The following is a 20,887-nucleotide window of genomic DNA, read 5'->3' on the forward strand; positions in this document are numbered from 1 at the left end:
CAAGTTTAAAGGCAAAGGTTTGGGTTGGACACAAAAACTAATGCTATAGTTAGTTCATGTGCCTCATCGTGCTAGTAGTGGGGCCCAGCAACCCCTGCAATGGGTCTCCAACAAGGCCCAACATTGAAGCCCAACAAGGCCCATTATATATATGCATCCTTTGCTGTATGGTGATGGTGATAGCATCCTGTATCAGATAATCTCATTCTCCACAAACCCTGTGCATTCATTGTCATAAAATTCTATTTGTCTCCTCCTCGTCCAAACATTCCTCCTAACCCACCCATATCTTTCGATCCCATCTGCTTCATCAAGCTCTGGATAATCTAAAGTGTTATGTATGTTGGATTCATACATATGTTGGTAACAAAGAGTTGGGAATATGGGACTCACAACTCTGAGATGATGAGCTAAAGTTTACATATAAAATAAGTTGTTCAAACTGGAAGAGCTGAACAAACAAATAGCATGTCAGTTACAAGATGCCTTATAAAAGGAGGAAAAAGAAAATTGTACTTCCAGGGCTAAACATAAAAAATCTCATTTGTCTTGAGGTTGAATGGTAATCTAAAATCCCATAAAAGGATTCAACAAAATCCCATAATCTACTTTTTTAGCCTCAAAGGAAAGTTAAATCATACACTCAGCAGAATCCTAGCTTTCATTTTTTGGATTGCTCCTTTAAGGCTAATGAAACCATAGTCCACTAGCCAGGAAAAAAAAATCTATGTTTCTATAGGGATAATAATGGATAACTAAGATCACATAGTGACGTGAACCTCATGCATTGATTTTCATACAAAATGTAGCAGCCATGACCAATGATTGCCATGGTGTTAAAATAAACAGACTCGAGCAAGAAGCAATAAATCATAAAGACACTGGAAATCCAATGCATATTCATATTAAACTACAAACTGTTGTTAGTTGCATGTCTTGTTCTTGATATATCATATATTCTGTAATTGTTGTGGCTCATTCTTTTGTCTTTTTGTTGATCTAAGTCATCGAAGAAAATTAATTGGCAACTGCACAAACCTCAGTTATTTGTGAAAAACATCCAAAGCAAAATAAATTTATACTGCAACTCTGACCATTATGATGATACAGGTGTCAATTGAAGTGCCAATTATTGTTATACCTTGGAGGCCAACGAACATTACCATGCTAGTCTTTCCCTTCTTGGGAGTGAAAGAAGGTTTTCCAGGATCCAACATCTTGCATAGCTCATTGAAAACAGCCTGACAACAACAAAAAATACTTTTGCAATTAGACTTGGAAGAATGATTCAAAAAACGGAATCAGCTAACAACAGACCTGTGTAAGGCACACTGCAAAAAAAATAACAAATCAATGCCAAATCATTTGTTTAGATTGACTGCAGTGATAGAATCAATATTCAGACAGTGTATACAAAAACAAATTTTGGGGAAAAGGAAGATAAAATAGTGAGCAATTAAATAATGTGCATTTAGAATCCTTCTCATTTTTCATGCAAAGACATGCTTTTACATGGTGAGTCATGGAAAACACCAGATACTTATTGCAAAGCAAATTACGATAATTCACATAAATGTGCATTGGCATAGCTATCAATGTAGGGCCTACCTCTGTCCCTTATACCTTCTAAATCTAATTGATCAACTTATCTAAAGAATTTATTCATTGCATTCAAAGATGCACATATTTTTAACCAATTTATCTCAACTAATCATTTTTATTGTATTCCTAATATTTCTATTTTCATCTATTCATAAATGAGTATTGATCCATCATTTGAAAACTCATATCATGTAGGGCATCACGATTGAAACATATTGTTCTGATAAATTACCACAACCTTAATACTACTCGAGATATGCAATGTCTCATGTGACACTATGTCAATGAGTATCGTGTAATGTCAACACTCAACACCATTTGGCATGATTCAACACATGTTACGATGAATTATGATAATATTTTTTTAAGCTGATGTCCATATAAAATAATGTTACTATTCTAAATGGAACATTGCTCGAAATTTAGTATTTCGTTGCTTTTCTTCTTCATTTCCTTCACCCTTCCACATCTAATTTGCTTCTGACATCATACATTGGAATGTCAACATGACACCAAAAGAATATCGTTCTGATCAAAAACTAAAACTTCAGTATAACTTAAGATTCTAAACCTTGTTTTTGACCCTACAAATCCGACTGAACAATTTTGTTTCAGGAGAACTAACTTTGTGTTTGTGTTTTAAAATTTTAAATTTCTCAATCCTCTTAAGCAAAAAGTATACAGTCATATCCATGCCAAACCAAAACCACAAAAAAAGGAAACTGAAAAAAACTGAAAAAAAAACAGTAACAAAGAAAAGAAAGTGTTATCATTCGTTGTCCTACTAAGATTTGCAATGAAAAATCATAAGCAATTTCGACCTCTTTCATGTTTACAAAAGATTGACTCTGGGCTTGTCTTCTTCCATGGAAACCACTACTTCAGCAATAAAAAAATAAAAATAAAAACACTTCCCTCAGGAAACATAGAAGGGTATTATTAACCCTTATGAATATTAGCACCGATAAAACAGAGATATAATAAGTTTCAGATATAGTCCCGGTTCCTCTCAATGATCAACTGCTAACGAAAAATGAAACCTTGTACCAAGATGGTGGAACAAAACCGAGTATTTCCCATCCATCACTATTCTATTTGCAGATACTCGTTACTCCCAGAGGCGAACATAAACGCCACGAAAAGAGTCCATACCCAGGAAACATAGAAGCAATATAGTAAATAAATCAATTCAAACTAGAACGCATAAATCATTCACGATAAAATCCCACAAATCCTAATTCTAAATATATGTTTAGGCACCTGCTTTTCCCCCGAGAAGGAATACCTGTTGAATAATACGACGCTTGTTGTGCCCCGCGGCGAGCTCGTCGAGGTTGACGATCCGCTTGATGTTCGCCTGCATGTCTCGGACCAACTTGAACTGCACGTCGGACTGCAGCAGCGCGCGCGAGATCTCATTGAGGCGCTCGCTGAGCACCTTCTCGTCGATGATCGTCGCGTTGCTCATCTGCTGCAACGCGCGGGCGATGCTCCCGCCGAGCTGCGCGAGAACCATCTTTGCTCCGAGTTTCTCCGCCCGATTCCAATACTCGGAACTAGGGTTCCGGTTCCGGTTCCGGTTCCGGAATGGGGAGAAACAGAAGAGATGATCGAGAATTGAGGAAGAAGGAAGAAGCTGTTCAGACCGCCCCTCAATCGATACTATTTATAGTGTGGGCTATGCATTATTATTGGGCCGTGAAATAGAAATGGACCGTTCCTTTGGGCTCGGGCCCCGAATAGCCCATAACAACTAAAAATAGAATTTTATTAAACGTTATTAATAAAATTTAACGCATTATTCTTTATAATTAAGCTAAGTACATTCGAGCAAAGCTAAGTAAATCCCTTGTTCGTTCACCTACCGAAATCTTTGCCTTCCATCTCCACAATTCCCAGTCCTTCATTCCAATTTCAAATCCAATTCCGAGTAGGAAGAATTGGTCACCTACTCTTAACAAACTCGACACTTTCCTTCTCTTCAAATTCCAAAAGGCTCCTTATAAATGAACACTTCAATTCCCTCGCAATTCAATTGCTGTAAGCATCATCTCGCTCAAATCAATGGCACGGAGTCGTCTTCATCCACTGAGCGTCTTGGCGTTGGTGGTCGTCGGAATGCTCCAGTTGACGGCGCCGCCTCCTTCAGCCAGCGCCCAAACGCTCGGCTGCGCGCCGGCAGTGCTGTCGGGCATCTCGCCCTGCATCAGCTACCTCGTCGGGAATTCCACGTCCCCGACGTCGACGTGCTGCTCGCAGCTGGCGGCGCTGATGCAGGGGCAAGCGCAGTGCCTCTGCCTGATCCTCGGCGGCGGCATTGCGCAGCTCGGCTTCCTCCTCAACCAGACGCAGGCCTACACTCTCCCCGGAGCCTGCCGGATCAGCTTCTCCACCGCCCGCCCCTGCCTCGGTCCGCATCGATCACAACCTCTCCCAGCTCACTTGTTCTCGCAATTGGTTAGGCTAATTAATCACATGGCTGAGGTGCTGCAGGATTCACTGCGCCGGTGCCGGCGGGAGCTCCGGCAGAGGCGCCTGCGCTATCACCTGCCGCGACGGCGCCAACTCCGACTAGCGGCGGAGCGGTCCCGGCGGTGGATTCAACTCCGTCGGTACCAAATGCCGGAGCGCCTTCCCAAGGTAAAGCGATCGGATTGACTAGTTGATCAAATTGTGATAAGAAGTAACTGTGTTCGATGCTTTGCTTCAGGGAGTGGTTCGAAGATGACGCCGCAGGCATCGACGGCGGGGAGCTCCTACAGAGTGGCGCCTGCTCTGTTCTTCGTCTCCATTGCCGCCGTTGCGTCGTCGTATGCTTGGATTTGATGCTTTGCTGCCTCTGCTTTTTGTCGTATTGAATCATTCATGGTTATTAGTAGAGAGTGAATAATATTTATTTGATAGTTCTACAAAAATTTAAAAGAATCTCTTGTTCCAAAATTAAAAACACACAAATTTTATAGCTTTGACAACAAACAAAAAAAAGCCATGATCCATTTTAATCTTTTGGGAGGCAGAGGAGCAAAAAAAAACATAGGCAGGAATCTTGACAAACGATAAAGTCAACGGTCCGGTCGGTCAGCAATTGAAACGGTCGAATTCACGAACGCCGCCGCCACACCGCGACAAAATTCTGCACCGCCAATTTGCCTCGTCGCGTGTCCACGTGGCCTTAAAACACTGGACGGAAAGGCGGTTGGCATGACATTTCATTCTCGTCACGGATGATTCAGTAAAACGTTTGTTTCAGTAGGAACTTACAATTCCACGTGGCGGGCAGAAGCTTCTCTGGGCTCCAACGTAGCGTCGATCTTCACTGTCCAAGTGTACGGAACGGTCGCGATGGTTGCAGAGGATCCGAACGGATCCCCTTTAGTTCACTGGATCGCCGTCCGCTTCAGAATTAGGGTTCTTCTCCTTCCCCAATCCAGCGTTAGGTTCTTCGCCGGCCTCCTTTGCGTCGATCAAACAGGAATTTTTTTCGCAAGGAACTCGTAGCTCTGCTTCACATTCGCGTTAAATTTCTCTTTGCTGTCGATCGTTCGCGGAAAATCCGAGTTTTTCAGTGTGGAATTAGTGTTCCTCAGGAGGTATGAGGGTCCATCCGGCTCCGGGGAAGCGAAACACCACCTCCCGGTGCGACGTGAACCCAGCGGCCTCCGCCGCCGCCGTGCTCGGACGGCAGAAGAAGCTCCGCCGCCTGCCGCACGTCTTCGGCAAGGTCCTGGAGCTCCCTTGTTCCGCGGAGGCGAACGTGGCGGTGGAGGAAGACGCGGCCGGTTTCCGGTTCGTCGCCGCCACTGATGGACTCTGGGGCGAGGTGCGAGCCCATTCCATCGAGATACACCCCGGGGTGACGAAGGTGGAGGTGCGGGATGGAGGAGTCGGTGGCGGCGGCAGGTGCGACCTCGGCGAGGGGCTCGAACTGGACCGGTGGAGGTTCCGTCTGCCGCCGACCACCCGGCCGGCGCTGGCCACCGCTGCTTACGCCGACGGGGAACTTGTGGTGATCGTGCCGAAGAGGTCCGTGTTCGAAGGAGATGATGCAGTATAAAATGATTTCATCGGTAGTGTAATTGTACATGCAAAACCTTAATCAAATAATTCTTTCCTCTTGGATTTAGTTCGTTTAAATTACAAAGGGAAATTTTAGTATGAGAACAACAACAAACATACATTTTTGGAATCGAAAACCATCATCACAAATTATTTGATCTCAAAAATTTCACAGATGGAAAACAAGTTAGTTTATCTCAAAGGTATTGCATGAAAACAAAACTACAATTGTTATGATGATTCTTTAATATTGGTAGTGTAGAGCATGATTATGATGCTCAAATATTAATTATCGCAATCGATTGAAATTACTGGTTAATTATAATCGCACACAAATATCAAATTATAAAAGGATAAATTTTGGACATAGTTGAGTTGGTTATGATGAAACAGAATTATTGAAGGACAAGGATCGAATCTCAGTGAAATTAAGACAATGTCCTCTTTCGTCGTGATGCAAAATCGTGAATGGCGTCGGATTAGTCGATCAACCCTATTATATATTAGGGTGGTTGGGCCTAATATATCAGGGTGGTCGACCCTCACTATATCGAGGCGGTATAGTCTACAATTGCGTAACAATTTCACTTCTTTGCTATGCAATTTCACTCCTCAATTTACTATTATATTAGGGTCGATGGACTAATCCGATGTTATTCATGACTTTGCTGAGGGTATCCCAATAGGTGTATTTCTACTATATATAAGGACAGATCTTTCTATGTTTTGAATATAAATTGCTACGCAGAGAAGTGAAATTGCATAGCAGAGAAGTGAAATTGTCCTAATATAGTAGTAATTGAGAAGTGAAATTGCTACACAGATGAGTTAAATTGCATAGTAGAGGGCGGTTGGATAGTCGTAAATTGCGTAGTAGGGGAGAACGACTAATCCAATTGACTCTGCTATACAATTTACGACTATCAATCGACTATCCGACCGCTCTAATATATAGTAAGGGCCGATTGCTCCAATATATGATAGGGTCGACTGACTATCCGACCGTCAAATATATAGTAAGGGCTGATCGACTACCCAATCGTCAAATATATAAGTAAGGGCTGGCCGATTTACATCTTAGAATGAACCAGGTCCAAAAATAGTGGGCCGGGCCGAAGAAAAAGCCCCAATACACCAATCAATCTCCAGCCGTCCGATCATCTTCTAGGGTTTAGGTTTGCGCTCCGTATAAATAGCCGCCTCCTTGGTCGTTCGTTCCCGACCTTCACTTCGGCCGCGATTCTTCCTCCCGACGCACGTGTGCGAGAGCTGTAGAAGGGCGAGGAGAGAGGCCTAGTCGACGACGTCGCCATGGTTGGTTCTCTTCTTCGTTTTTTAACCTTTGTGATTTCAATCTTGATATCTACATGTCTGTTTGTTGATGTGTTCTCCTACGTTGTGTAGTCGCTGGTCGCGAACGAGGATTTCCAGCACATTCTTCGTGTGCTCAACACCAACGTCGATGGAAAGCAGAAGATCATGTTCGCACTCACCTCCATCAAGGGTATTGGCCGCCGGTTTGCTAATATTGTTTGCAAAAAGGCCGACGTCGACATGAACAAAAGGTCTTATTTTGGTTCTTTTTCGTGTGATTTTTCCTTGACTGTGATGATCGGTGATGGATTCTGGTTGTTTGATAAGTTTTCTGAATTTTAATACAGCTGCATAGATGCTGTGTAAAGGATTGCGGTCATGAATTTCTTCCTTCCATTGCTTACTTTTATACACTTCTGATATAGTAGTTTGTTCATCTTGAATAGATAAGGTTTGATCTCATTCCCCATGATATGTAAGGTGGATTTCCAACATGTGCTGAGTGAAAGAAATTAAAGGGGGGGGGGGGGGGGGGGGTTTGACCCGATTTAATTGGAGAGAAGAGCGTAGCCTTTCAAGATATCTTTCCCATTCATTTAGAAAATGAACAGAAACCTGGCAAACTCTACTATAGATTTTTTTTTTGGACTGAAATTTTGTCCAATTGAATCCAGTGAACGTGGTGGGCTGTGAGGGAGTAGAGAAGGTGAGTGTGGGCAAAACAAACACACAAATAACCTTGGTATCCACTAGGCCGCAGGTGAGCATGATGAGGCAACAGTTTGTGGAGGTTGTTGCCATTGGCGCAGCCATTACTTGTAGCTAGAGAGATTGATTGAGGCAACAACTCTGGAAATTGATATGCAACTAAAGCGAGAACAACCATGGGTCATGAATTAAGTAATAAGTTGTGATTGCTAAGCAAAGTTGCTCATCAAGCAAGGAAGGGAGTGGGTGGTAGTTGAATGAGGATTTGTGCTGCGTGAGGTTTGCGGGAGAGGGGAGCAAAGAAGAGAATGTTAGCCATCATTTTTTTGGCTTCTCCTTGGTTCTTTCTTTCTTTCTTTCTTTCTTCTTTACTTTGGTGAATAAACTCAGGTGAACTCTACTTTAATATCCTTTCGTCTTCCAGAAGGTAAACTATAACTTTGAGAAAGTGACAAGGGAAAGATTTTCTTTGTGTTTCTTCACAAGAAAGGAAACAATAGGGAAATCCTTACCACTGCATGTTTGAAGGGAATGGAAACAAATTAGAGGAAATTTAAAGTTTTAAAACTGTTTTACGGAAAAAAACTTAAACAATAAATATATTTTAATGTTGTAGTTCAATCTGATTCATTGGCATTCTAGCAAGTTTAGTTCATTTTTTCCCTCAGTTTTGTTTGATATAATACACTAACTGCCAATGTGTAACCCTATTTGTAGAGCCGGAGAACTCTCAGCTGCTGAACTTGAGAACCTTATGACTGTGGTGGCCAATCCACGCCAGTTTAAGATCCCAGATTGGTTTCTGAACAGGAAGAAGGACTACAAGGATGGCCGATACTCCCAGGTTGTTTCCAATGCCCTGGACATGAAGCTTAGGGATGACTTGGAGCGGCTGAAGAAGATAAGGTCAGCTTTTACAGAAATTTATCATTTTGCGCAAACTATTCATTTGATTTGTTCATTCTGTTCATTGTATTTTTACCTGCCTTGATAATTAGTTATTGCTCTTATGATATATCTTCTAAATTGTTGCAATTATTATTAATCTATGCCAAAATGAACAAACGAATTCTCAATCATTTGGATTAGGTTTGCTCTGATGACAACTAATAGTTTAATTAATTGATACTTCATGTTTTTATGGATATCCTTGAAAATGAATGCTTCATGTAAATCTCAAGTGTTATATCAGCAACTATGATGGGGTTGACTGTGTTAGGTTTGCCTGTGCAGGAACCATCGAGGTCTTCGTCACTACTGGGGCCTTCGAGTTCGCGGCCAGCACACGAAGACTACCGGCCGAAGGGGGAAAACTGTGGGTGTCTCCAAGAAAAGATGAACTTCAACTGGTGCTCTTGTCACACTTCTACATTTCAATTTCGGTTTCATGATGTCTGCTTTGCAGCTCAACGTGCTACATTTATGTTTAAGAATCTACCAGCATGGTAGTTTTTGGTGGAATAGACTATTAAAACTATTTTAGAACAATCGAAATGAAGTGTAATTTGTTTTTCTTATTAATTATAAATGTTTTTATTTTGATATCCACCTTCTGATCGTGAAAATTTTGTAGTTTTTTTAGTTTGCAAAATATTTAATTATGTTCATCATGTTCAAGGTTTACAAGCAATCTTCCTCGCTTGTGGCTCGACTAATTACAAGAATAATTAAACTCTCTTAACAACTAAACAGTGATATAAACACGAGCAAAAATCTCAAGCTGCCAAAATTAGCCCTTCTAAAGCTCCTCCTTTTTTCGCAGCTGGAAAAAAAAGAATGTAGTTATCAGATCAAAGCCTGGATTAACAGATATAATTAGTGGTAAGATGAGCACTGTCAAAGCCAATCCCAATACAAGAAAATGAGTTAAGAGGATCCGAATTCGAGTAAAAAATATGCACCAGCCGGGAATCGAACCCGGGTCTGTACCGTGGCAGGGTACTATTCTACCACTAGACCACTGGTGCTTTTTGGACAAAATTAATTAATTATATCGATCCTTTTGCTATTAGAAAAAACAAAATAATTAATAATTTGTTTTGTGATTATGAAACACATTTCCTCAAAAAAAAAAAAACTTTTAACTCTTCGTTTATATAAATAAATAAATTCTCCATAAAAATGCATTTTAGAAGTGCAAAGCGGGTCGATTTTGTCGTCAAAGGCGGCGGCGTGATCCTTCGTCGAATTTGGTTCTCTTTGGTGGTTCTTTTATACGGACAGCCAGATCGATCCTTCTCCATTTGAAGAATCTGTCCGATCGTGGCGTGCGATTGTGAGAGACGAGTTTTTTTCTTCAATTTCCTTCCGATTCGCTTCTTCTGTCCGTCGCTCCGGGGGTCGTCGCAGAGAAATCGAGGCGATTGGAGGTGCCAGGGGGAGGAAATGTACAACGGCATGATGGATCCCGAGCTCATGCGGCTTGCGCAGGAGCAGATGAGCCGGCTTCCTCCCGAGGAGCTGGCTAAGATCCAGCGACAGGTCGGCCCTTTTCCCCAAGTTTGAACCGTAGATTGATTTGATTATTTTGGGGCGAGTTGAATTGAGTCAGAAATCGTGAAAATTTCACCGATCGAGTAAATTTGAGTTGGATTTTGCCGAGAACAGGTCTTATCGTCGAGTTTAGTTAGAAAAGGCTCTGCAATTTCTTCGCTTGATTAGGATGATTCGTACGAGTCACCTTCATAGTTCCTAAAATTATAACCTGCAGCGAACTACGAGAATTACCTATCCCTCACCACTGCGATTGTTAAGATGGTTTCTACAATTGTCTGTATATTAGCAAGCAGCATCCTACGAAGTTTATTTTGCCGTGTTATTTCTCTCATGTATCTGATTGCTTAAGGGATATATTTTTGGTTGGATTGTTTCTATAGTTTAATCATAAACCCGGAATCTTTTGTTTTTGAGAATAATTGCATACATTTTTGTAGGTGAGGTTGTTTTATTACTTCAGGTTTGATGGCTAATGCCTATGTAAACCATTCTTTTCTAAACCATCAGTGTAACTTTGGGGACGTACATTTGATTGTTGGCATAACTTCAAAAGTTTATTCTTCTTATCTGATTACTAGCATTGAGAAATAGAGAACAATTGTCTACCTGCTCAGAGCAACCATACAGTTTTGTTCATACAGAAAAATATACTTTTCAAATGTTATCATGAAGAGCAAGGAAGAAATGTATTAAGAAAACACAAGAAAAGACCAAAATAAAAGGTATAAAACGCACTGTTTTACGCTACACTTTGAATATCTTCACCTGGCCTATACCACAAGGCTGATTCTATCCCACATGCATCATATTTGCTGTGTAGGTCATAGCAAACTAAGAATTGGTGCATATCAACGGTCATGCTGATTTTCCTCCTAACTAAGAATTGTATAATTGATGCTGATATGTGCCCCATAGATAAGTAATAACAAGTGGTGATATTGTCCAAGATGAGAAGTCATTTGAGTGGTAGCTAACTTTATTGTGTAAGTCAAATCTTATCCCACTAAACTCCACATGTTCACTGTTTGGTACTAGTATGTATGCCAATCGTGGTCTTAGTAGTGCAATAAGAACATATCTGGAAATAAAGCTGCTATTACTTCATCTAGCTTCTTGTTTAATTGTCTCATGCTTATAATTACTGTTCTCATGGAAAGTTTACATGCCTATTCTTACCAAAAGTTTACTTGCCAATTCATCTATTGCTCCACATTTATGCTTAATTTGGCAATTCATCTAGCTTTATGTTTTTTTTTACTTGCAGATGATGTCCAATCCTGCGCTTCTAAAAATGGCAACTGAAACCATGACGAATATGAAACCAGAAGATGTCAGACAAGCTGCAGAACAGATGAGAAATAGAAGAACAGAAGATATGGTCAAGGTCAGTGAAAAATTAGCTAATGCAACACCTGAAGAGATTGCATCTATGAAGTCTTTTGCAGATGCTCAAGTGTCATACGAATTAAGTGCAGCGAAGATGCTGAAGCAACAGGTTTTTTTCCTTTACCTTCTTTGTCACTAACAAACAACTATCATAGTGTTTACTTTATTGAATTGTATTAAATGATTTTATTATATGTGTGTGTGTGTGTGTGTGTGTGTGTGTGTGTATATATATAATTTGGTGCTTGATTCATGTTTTAAATACTTACACATTGTGGACTTCAAGTGAATAGTTATTTTTTATTATTTTTTAAAAAAACAGTTTGAATGAACAGGTGTACACTCCACATATGTATTAATATAACTTTTAGGAAAATCAGAGACTGATCATGAGATGAAACGCAGCATACAAATATCTCAGTAAAGTACCCAAGCAAAACCTATAAGTCTCCCTGCTAAAATTTACGTTCATTACTTGCAGTCAAAGTGGCGTAGATTGGCCGTTTTTGAGTAATATGGCAATCCTCGTATCTGGTAGATTAAGTTAGCATTTATAGTTTAAACTGTATCTGGAAGAAACATGGATACAAGATTTGAGTGGACATTTTCTGTTGATTTCAATTGTAAGTCTTCAGACTAGTCACACACACTTTGTAGAGCGATTCCTGGTTAGGTTATATCCTTGCATTGATTCAAAATAACATATACTGTTTGGCTACCTGTTTCCGTGACAATATATATATATATATATATATATTCTCATTCAAAAGGAAAACTATGGCAATATTAGCAAAAAAAATTCTGCTAAAACCATATAGTAAGTTTAACTGTTTTGCTCTTCGTTTTGACTTATGTTGAACTACAGAGCTCACAATGTGATACATGCTGAGTCTGTAGACTGTAGCCTCCACTAGCATTAATATATTGTAAAGGCAAAAAAAGGCATGTCGTCTTGATTCTTAAATTCTAAATTCAAATTTAGATGTGTGCCTGATTTTTGGAAGTATTTTTAGTTATTGCAGATTTTTGTTTTGATGAACTACAAAGCTCAACGTGGTGTATGCTGAGTCTGTATTCTGTAATCTCTACTAGCATTAATATATTATAAAGAAAAATAAGACATGTCTTAAATTCTAATATAGATGTGCACATTTTGTTGGCAGTCAAGATACTGCCAAGTGCTTAACGTATGTTACAAGTTGATGTGGGAAACAAAATTATGCTTGCACATTTTATTTAAGTTGGCTTTATTTCATGGTTTTTCCATTCATCTTTAATTAGTTCCTTTCTCTCATGGTTTCTCTCTTGTACCACTAGTCGTAGGTTTTTTTTTGCTTTTATGATATTTGGATATCAATGATCAATTCAACTTTCTGTTATTAAATCAAATATTTTCTTACTCTATTAATGTAAGTGTTTTTTTTGTGCAGGGTAATGAGCTTCACAGTCAAGGTCAATACAACGATGCAGCCAAGAAGTACTTGCATGTATGTTTTTTTTTCTTCTTTTGATTAGTTAACTAACGTTATGGCTGATGCTTTGACTTGTCTGTTATGATCTTATATCAAGCGATAGTAGCATGATAACTTTGTATTACCAGGCAAAAAACACCTTAAAAGGCATTCCCTCAAGCACGGCTAGAACCTTAGACCTACAATGCTCCCTCAATCTGATGTCATGTTATCTGAAAACTAACCAATTTGAGGACTGCATAAAAGAAGGCTCAGAGGTATTTCATAATTATAGTTATGTAAACATGTGCTCATTAGCACCATCTTGTATTTGTTTAAATAACATTGTCCTAATATTTGTTCAAACATGATCTCCATCCATCTGATATATTGTGACTGCTTCTTGGATTGTTTTGTAAATTTTTGATAAGTGTCTCTCGAAGACATAGTAAAATTGTCATGGCTAGTTGTTGTTCCTTTTATCTGAACTTTATCTTAAGTTCTTTTACTAAATGCACTGACTGTTAATTGGAATGTCTAATATCACAAAGTCTTATGATAAATAGATTGTTTCTCTTTGATATGGATAATTCTAAAACTTTGAAATGATACGACTATATGTTGATTACAGTGCCTACATGAACAGTGCTTTGTTTCTTCCACATTCAGGGCCGAAATGAAATCCAATTCAAGATAGTTGTCCACTAATTGAATTAGATGTTTTTGTCTTTTTGGTTCCTGGGTTAGCTGGTCAAATTGGGTAGTCCAACCCCATGATGACAACTGATAGACAGTGAGTCAGGTGTTCCACTCATCGAGAGAATCTGGTACTCATGGAAAACAATAATATAGACTAAAACAATGATGACAACTTGGATCCTAATTGACATTATTTGGTTTTTAGCGGTGTATATTGTCTGCTGTCATGGTGTAACAAAACCTCCACCTTTTCATTGAGCTTGAATATGGGATTATGGTGTAATAAATAATATACACTCCGGTATTCTACTACCTTTATCAAAATATAGAATTTGTGTATTATCAGTGCTAGTATAAATGACTGGTAATGATTATACTAGGAAAATCTGATGTTTGAATCAAGTTTGTTTTTTTGGTAGAAACAAAAAAAAAGGAAAAATATTGTATGTCTATGTTATTTCAAGTGGATAAATTTCATTTGTATGGTGATTATTGAGATAAGCATGTTCTATTCTGTGCAATTGATTTGGCCATTTTGTGAAATAAGGCTCTAACCAATGGGTGATCCATTTATTCCCTGATTGATCTGATCTATGCTCAAGTTGTTCATTTCATTAGAAAGCATTAGTGTTTACTTTTAGACCTTCGATATTTTGTATCATTCAGTATATGGTCCTGTCACTTTCACTATTCCTATGCATCTATGTATTTGACCTTTCAGTACTAATGATCTTTCATTTGTCACCTTCATTATTCCTATGCAAATTCTGGTTTGATTTTCTAATGGAGGTTCTCCAGTTATGATCGAGCTATTGCTGCAAATACAGGTTTTGACACATGACTCACGAAATGTGAAAGCATTTTATCGTAGAGGTCAAGCATACAAAGAACTGGGAAACCTGAAGGTGGGTTATGAACTTCTGATTTCTGCCTAACTTCATTCGGATTTATAGCTCTCTCTTGTTGACCCAATTGCGAGTCTGAGTTCAGCTAATTATACTTGTTACTAAAAGTAAAATGTTATCAGGCTGCTGTATCTGACTTGAGAAAGGCATATGAATATTCACCTAATGATGAAACTATTGCAGACGTACTAAGGTATTAAATCTTCCTCTTGTGAACCTGGATTTGTCATTTTATGTGGTAATAACAGATTATTTCATTGACAGTTCGGTTTTTTAATGCAGAGATGCTAATGATAAACTAATACAGGCAGGTGGAAATACAAATATGAGAAGAGGTATTTTTCCTTCGTTTTTCAAACATGCATGTTTGAAAAAAAACATATGTTTTTATCTTAACCTTTGTTATTTGTGCCAGTTTCTAACATGCATTTGACTTAAATTTTTTTTCCCAGGCGTTGTGATTGAAGAAATAGTTGAAGAGGAGAACCAGGGAATGATATCAGACAGTCATAGAAACACACCCACGGAGTATTCAGTTACCCCACCAGTTGAAGTTGTTGAGTGCTCTCAAAGTAATGGTCAGGCTTCTCGTGATGATTCTGCTGATGGCTTCCTAAAAAGTTTTAGTAATGATCCTGCAAACATCCGGTAAACTATGCTTTAGCATGCCTCTACATATCCCTAGACTCACAATGCACGTATGAGAATATTTAGATTATTATGTTTCATCTGTTTTCAGAACAACAAATTGTGTTTCTCAACTATCTGAGATAAACTAGGTGGATCCAACAGCTGTATTAATCTATTTTCAATCTATTTGAGTTACACCTTTCCAATCGCAAATAGAAGCTGTTCTTACCTAGTAACCTGATGCATTCATATGATATTTTTCCGTCTCTTCTGTACTAACCTTACTTTTTGTAGTTTGTCTAATTCTTCACTATTCAACATCTCCACTACAATCATTGTTTACTTGACAATATTTAATTATTGCTGATGACTATGTAGTGGTTTGTTTCTCATGTGCTGTTGTACTTGGCAGATTGTTCCAGGATTATCTTTCCACCTCTGATCCTAGTACTCTGGAAGCCATGGGCTTGCAAGGAATATCACCTGACATGATCAAATCTGCTACTGATACCATTAGCAAGATGAAACCAGAAGAGCTTCAGAAAATGTTTGAAGTTGCTTCGTCTTTCAAAGGTAAAGGACCAGGAGATTTGAAGTTGGGATCGGAGTTGCCAGAAATGACACCTGAAATGTTCAAAATGGCATCAGAAACAGTCAGCAAAATGTCTCCTGAAGATCTCCAGCAAATGCTGAAAGTTGCTTCTTCTTTCAATGCAAATAGTGCTCCTTCCCAAGTGATCACTGCAGATGCTTCTGCTCATGGAATGGAGAATGTGGCGCAATCTTCTACAGGAAGTTCGTCAAGGATACACTCTGATGTAGGAGAACGAAATTCTGATGATGCTCTTCTGAGGTCGAAAATGGGCCAATCCTCCTCTGATATTCCAACTTCAGTAGCTGCTTTGCAGGAAAATATGCAGAATTCAATGAGAGATCCAGCAATGCGGCAGGTGTAGATATTTATTAGTGTTAATTCTTAAGCATTGTTCTGAAGCATTTTCCTAACTGTTCAAATATTGTGCAATATGTATGCATACGTACAGATGTTTTCAACAATGATGAAGAACATGGACCCAGAAACAATGGCAAATATGAGCCAGCAATTTGGAATTAATCTTTCAAAAGAGGATGCTGCAAAAGCTCAACAAGCCATGTCACAGTTATCAGATGCGGATTTGGATAAAATGGTAACTATTCGTACTCACGTTCCCTCTCTTGCTTGCTCTTTCCACTAAGGAAAAGAAAGCAAACGAAATGGTATTTTATAACTTCATGTTTTCAATTTGAAATTCACCTTTGAGCATTTTACCAGAAAGCACTCTTCATAATTATTATTTAGTGAAATGCTCTTATAACAACTGTCTGTAATTTTTACCCTAATACCCTGGCCGTGATTGTCTTTCCAACAGATGCCCACGTGGTGTTTGAAGTTAACATGCTATGAAATCACAAATTTATCTTTGTTTATCTTTGAGACGACTTGATTTGAACATTTGAGGCTTTTAGGTGTCTGGAATTTTTTTTTTGACCCTTTATGGCACTTCCTGTGTAGTTTGTCACAGTGCAAGCTATTTTGCAAATGCTTTTGCTATGAAAATTACAAATTGATCCCCTACTTAACTTTGGAGCAAGCCAAGCTGTACATTTTATGTTTCCACATGTCTAAAAATTGTTGTTTTGCCCTTCATCTCGTTGCAAGTTAATTTGGAAATTATCTTGTGACGCATTTTGTCCCATTTTTCCTGGTGCAGCATGTTTAGTTCTGAGACAACCCAAACTGAATATTTTAGGCTTCCATGCGTCGTAAGATTTATTATTTTTTTGGTTCTAAATTTGTCTGCATCTTAATTTGCAAATAAGCTTACTACACCTTTAGAAGAAAATGGAATTTCTTTTGGTAAAACAAAACGAAGCAAAAAGGGAATTTTGATAAATATCAATTATAGAGGATGCCATTTTGGTAACATGCTCTTATTCTTTGAAAGGTGATGGATAACCCGAAAGCTCAACAAGCCATGTCATAGCTGAAATATTTCTTTTACGTTATTCATTTCTTAATTTTTGTTCTGCAGTTGAGATTTATGGAAAAGGCACAAAGAGGGATCGAAACTGCAAAGAGGACGAAGAATTGGCTCCTGGGCAGACCTGGCATGATTCTAGCCATTGTTATGTTGATCCTAGCTTTCATTCTTCATCAGCTTGGCTTCATTGGTGGATGATCGAATTCATTTCTGTCTATTTCATGGCCAACCTATGTGAGCTTTCCTGTCACGAGCTTAATGAGGAATTTATCTACCAACTCCAGTTTTAGTTGTGTATCTTTGATCTCTGAGTTTTACTGATTAAGAATTCCAAAAACAGTGAAACATTTTTTCCTTTTACTTGTGCTTCTGATCTTCGTATCTTCATTGTATTGTATACGTACTGTTGATGGCTGCATATGAGAGGCATCCTCCCACAAGCTTATTGAGTAAGTCATCGACATATTGAAGAGAATGTAAACAGATATTTAGTTTTCATGAATAATTCATTAGTTCTGACAATTTTGTATGACAAAATCGGTGCGACAATTATTTATTTATTTTTTTGTATGAGAGAAAAGTAGAGATTTTATAATTATTTTAGTAATACTATTTTCTATCACAAATTCTGCCAACATATATTTAATTTTTATAGTTTGCATAATTCGTGATTAATTTCATTTTTTAAATTAATGTTGATTTGCATTCATCGTGAAAGTCTTAAAATCAGCGGCGTTGGAAAATTTATGATAAGTATTTTATTTTATTTTCTTTATTTTTAGGGAAAAATATTCGTGAACAATCTGGAACAAAATATTTCAAAAATCAAACAAAAATATTGCATATCCTTTTAAAATTTTCGGCCTAATTGATAGTTCTTATGGGTTTTTAAACCCATAATTTCTCGGGTTTAAACCGACGGTTCAAATCTACTCATCGGACCGCTCCCCCTCCGCCAACCAGGCGGATGGAAAGACTAGAGTTGACAACTACATGGAAGTACAAAACTATAAACAGATTACGAACGGTCAACCCGTAGCCGCACCCACCAGCCTTGCTGCAATGCTGCCTAACGGGCCCCACAAAGTTAGAACTGGAACGAAGGTAATAACAAGGGTAGGGATTTTGCCGTCTTTAAAAACTGGTGGCTTGTTCCGTTTGTGTTCTTTGGATGCTCCAGTTTTTATTTTATTGTTTCTGTTTTATTTCGCTATCGATCGAGGTGAGGAGGGTTGGAGAAGAAAAGGATTCGGGAGGAGATCCCTTTCCCCTCCTTTCCGACCGCCACTTGGACTCGATCCGAGTCGAGCGGAAGATTCTTTGGTCAATTGAGATTTGGCGGAGTCCATCCTCGCGGAAATCGAACTTGCCAGATGCTGACGGCGGCGTCTGGGCGCCGGAGTGGCGGTCACCGGGTGCCGGCGATGTAGGGTGTCTTATTTTACTTGCTTGATGCCCGCCGGCGGATACTGCGACGATGGATGTGGATATTCCTATGTCGAGCGGTTCCAACCACGATTCGACTGGGGAGAACCACGACGATGGCCCGGGCGAGTCGTCATCGACTCCGACGCCAGAAGGGGAGCAGGGACAGCCCGTTCTAACGGGGCCTAGACCGGCTCCCACATATACGGTGGTGAAGGCGGTTATCGAGAAGGAGGAGGACGGCCCTGGGTGCCGGTGTGGGCACACACTTACAGCTGTCCCACCTGTAGGTGAGGAGGGTACGCAGGGATCACTCCAGTCCAGAGTGGAAACACCCCACCGCTGAGGATCTTAATCGCAATGGCACTCCCAATTACCTCCTGTATATCCGCGCCAATCAGCGCAACCTCCGCCATCAACCACAGCGCCAGCATCGCCCATTTCGGATACTCCTCGCGGCATAGCTCCGCTAGGTGGCGACAATTGCACTTCTTCTTGCAGTGAAGGTATTAATTGGATAAATGAATGCATCAACTATGGGATTTTTCTCCCCATTGTCTCACATGATCTTAGAAATCAAACTTTGTCAAGCAAATCACCATCTCCTTTTCGATTTGTTTTTTACAGGTAGAATATCCTCACAATGTGCATATAATACGAGGCAACCATGAGGCAGCAGATATTAATGCATTGTTTGGCTTCCGGATTGAGTGTATTGAGCGAATGGTACAAATTATTTATTATTGTCCTCAAATATTTTGAAAAAGGGAAATACTGACCAAATTCATCATTTGGGTGCAGGGGGAACGAGATGGAATCTGGGGGCACCGCTTTAACCGACTTTTCAATTGGTTACCTTTAGCTGCATTGATCGAGAAGAAAATTATTTGCATGCATGGTGGCATAGGACGATCCATAAATCATGTAGAGCAGATTGAGAACCTCCAGCGACCAATCACAATGGAAGCCGGCTCAATAGTTCTCATGGACTTGCTATGGTCTGTATGTCAACATATACATGTATTTCTTTTCTGACATTACTAACTTGATTATCAATTAGGTCGGATCCAACAGAGAATGATAGTGTTGAGGGGCTGAGGCCTAATGCTAGAGGTCCAGGTCTTGTTACTTTCGGGGTCAGAATTTTAGCTTTAGATTCTGTTTTTCCTTCTCTTCTTTTATGCTCATTAAATTCAATCTATCTCATCTAATCCAGCCTGATCGTGTTATGGAGTTCTGTAATAACAATGACCTTCAGTTGATTGTACGAGCGCATGAGTGTGTGATGGATGGCTTCGAGCGCTTTGCTCAGGGACATTTGATTACACTTTTCTCTGCAACCAACTATTGTGGTAGGACTGCTATTGACATGATTAGCGTCCAACATTAATTAGACTGCTTCCTTAATTTCCCCGATGGTCTTTGTGCAGGAACTGCAAATAATGCAGGAGCAATTTTAGTTTTAGGGACAGACCTGGTCGTTGTTCCGAAACTTATTCATCCTTTACCCCCTGCCATTAATTCGCCTGAGGCTTCACCAGAGCGTCATACAGAAGACACATGGATGCAGGTGTGACACTCTTCCATTAGCAATTGCATGGCAGTTCGTGACTTGTAGGATTTTTTTTTTAATTTTATGAGCTTTTGTGTTTCTTTGCTATGTTAGGAACTCAATGCCAACAGACCACCGACACCGACAAGAGGCCGACCTCCAACATCCACAGATCGGGGTTCTCTTGCTTGGATGTAATTACTAGCAGTGTGTTACTGTCAGTTTGTTCTATGGTCCGATGCACTTGGGGTATGATTGTCCCCTATGAAAATAATTCATACAAAAACAAGATCAAAAGCTGTCAGCACAAGAGCCATACTTAATGCTGGAACGATAAAATCATCAAGTTTGAAGAGCAATGGAAGTGTAATGTTGTTTCACATCGTCGAAAGTTCACGTGTATATATAGCTGCTGGGTATCTGTATGTGTATCAGTTTTTTTTTTTTTTTTTTTTTTTTTTTTTGCATTTGTGCAATTGATAGGCTTGTTCTTGTATTTATTCTTTTGTCTTTCCAGTTTTCTGCTTTCTATGAGAGCTGAGAACACAATAGTTTTGTAAGCAGCAACACGATCTTATATATATATATTATTTGAATATTGTTGTTTCTTGTGTCAGAATGAGTTTATTTGGTAAAAAATTG

General features: G+C 39.3%; 6 protein-coding genes and 1 non-coding gene across 7 annotated transcripts; 5 read left to right on the plus strand and 2 right to left on the minus strand.

The window, feature by feature from the left end:
- Positions 1 to 325: 325 nt before the first annotated feature.
- On the minus strand, positions 326 to 3,124 carry LOC141823162 (signal recognition particle subunit SRP54 2-like). Its single transcript, XM_074710420.1, has 2 exons — positions 2,888 to 3,124; positions 326 to 1,241 (listed from the first exon to the last, which is right to left on the minus strand). The coding sequence occupies exons 1-2, from the start codon at positions 3,116 to 3,118 to the stop codon at positions 1,077 to 1,079; spliced, it is 396 nt and encodes a 131-aa protein (XP_074566521.1). The 5' UTR covers positions 3,119 to 3,124; the 3' UTR covers positions 326 to 1,076.
- Positions 3,125 to 3,658: 534 nt separating this feature from the next.
- On the plus strand, positions 3,659 to 4,511 carry LOC141825765 (non-specific lipid transfer protein GPI-anchored 15-like). The gene is made up of 3 exons (XM_074713153.1): positions 3,659 to 4,012; positions 4,096 to 4,242; positions 4,313 to 4,511. The coding sequence occupies exons 1-3, from the start codon at positions 3,667 to 3,669 to the stop codon at positions 4,426 to 4,428; spliced, it is 609 nt and encodes a 202-aa protein (XP_074569254.1). The 5' UTR covers positions 3,659 to 3,666; the 3' UTR covers positions 4,429 to 4,511.
- Positions 4,512 to 5,022: 511 nt separating this feature from the next.
- LOC141825529 (uncharacterized) lies at positions 5,023 to 5,678 on the plus strand. The gene has a single exon (XM_074712907.1). It carries the CDS (start codon positions 5,195 to 5,197, stop codon positions 5,654 to 5,656), a length of 462 nt encoding a protein of 153 aa, XP_074569008.1. The 5' UTR covers positions 5,023 to 5,194; the 3' UTR covers positions 5,657 to 5,678.
- A 1,209-nt stretch (positions 5,679 to 6,887) lies between these two features.
- Positions 6,888 to 9,228, plus strand: LOC141824758 (small ribosomal subunit protein uS13z/uS13y/uS13x). Its single transcript, XM_074712092.1, has 4 exons — positions 6,888 to 6,972; positions 7,063 to 7,223; positions 8,398 to 8,586; positions 8,914 to 9,228. Exons 1-4 carry the CDS (start codon positions 6,970 to 6,972, stop codon positions 9,017 to 9,019), a joined length of 459 nt encoding a protein of 152 aa, XP_074568193.1. The 5' UTR covers positions 6,888 to 6,969; the 3' UTR covers positions 9,020 to 9,228.
- Positions 9,229 to 9,576: 348 nt separating this feature from the next.
- TRNAG-GCC (transfer RNA glycine (anticodon GCC)) lies at positions 9,577 to 9,647 on the minus strand. Its single transcript has one exon. It is a non-coding gene; the product is annotated as a tRNA-Gly (tRNA).
- A 190-nt stretch (positions 9,648 to 9,837) lies between these two features.
- On the plus strand, positions 9,838 to 17,790 carry LOC141825578 (outer envelope protein 61). Its single transcript, XM_074712957.1, has 11 exons — positions 9,838 to 10,161; positions 11,441 to 11,671; positions 12,993 to 13,049; positions 13,163 to 13,291; positions 14,540 to 14,617; positions 14,740 to 14,810; positions 14,900 to 14,952; positions 15,070 to 15,265; positions 15,660 to 16,197; positions 16,291 to 16,434; positions 17,320 to 17,790. Exons 1-11 carry the CDS (start codon positions 10,066 to 10,068, stop codon positions 17,464 to 17,466), a joined length of 1,740 nt encoding a protein of 579 aa, XP_074569058.1. The 5' UTR covers positions 9,838 to 10,065; the 3' UTR covers positions 17,467 to 17,790.
- Positions 17,791 to 19,118: 1,328 nt separating this feature from the next.
- Positions 19,119 to 20,812, plus strand: LOC141825421 (serine/threonine-protein phosphatase BSL3-like). Its single transcript, XM_074712803.1, has 7 exons — positions 19,119 to 19,199; positions 19,321 to 19,419; positions 19,495 to 19,691; positions 19,754 to 19,829; positions 19,910 to 20,045; positions 20,124 to 20,263; positions 20,360 to 20,812. The coding sequence occupies exons 2-7, from the start codon at positions 19,417 to 19,419 to the stop codon at positions 20,441 to 20,443; spliced, it is 636 nt and encodes a 211-aa protein (XP_074568904.1). The 5' UTR covers positions 19,119 to 19,199; positions 19,321 to 19,416; the 3' UTR covers positions 20,444 to 20,812.
- Positions 20,813 to 20,887: the final 75 nt, after the last annotated feature.

Source organism: Curcuma longa, chromosome 3 (assembly GCF_044706935.1).
Source record: "Curcuma longa cultivar G26 ecotype Majalengka, Jawa Barat chromosome 3, ITB_CL_G26_1.1, whole genome shotgun sequence".
Taxonomy (NCBI): Eukaryota; Viridiplantae; Streptophyta; class Magnoliopsida; order Zingiberales; family Zingiberaceae; genus Curcuma; species Curcuma longa.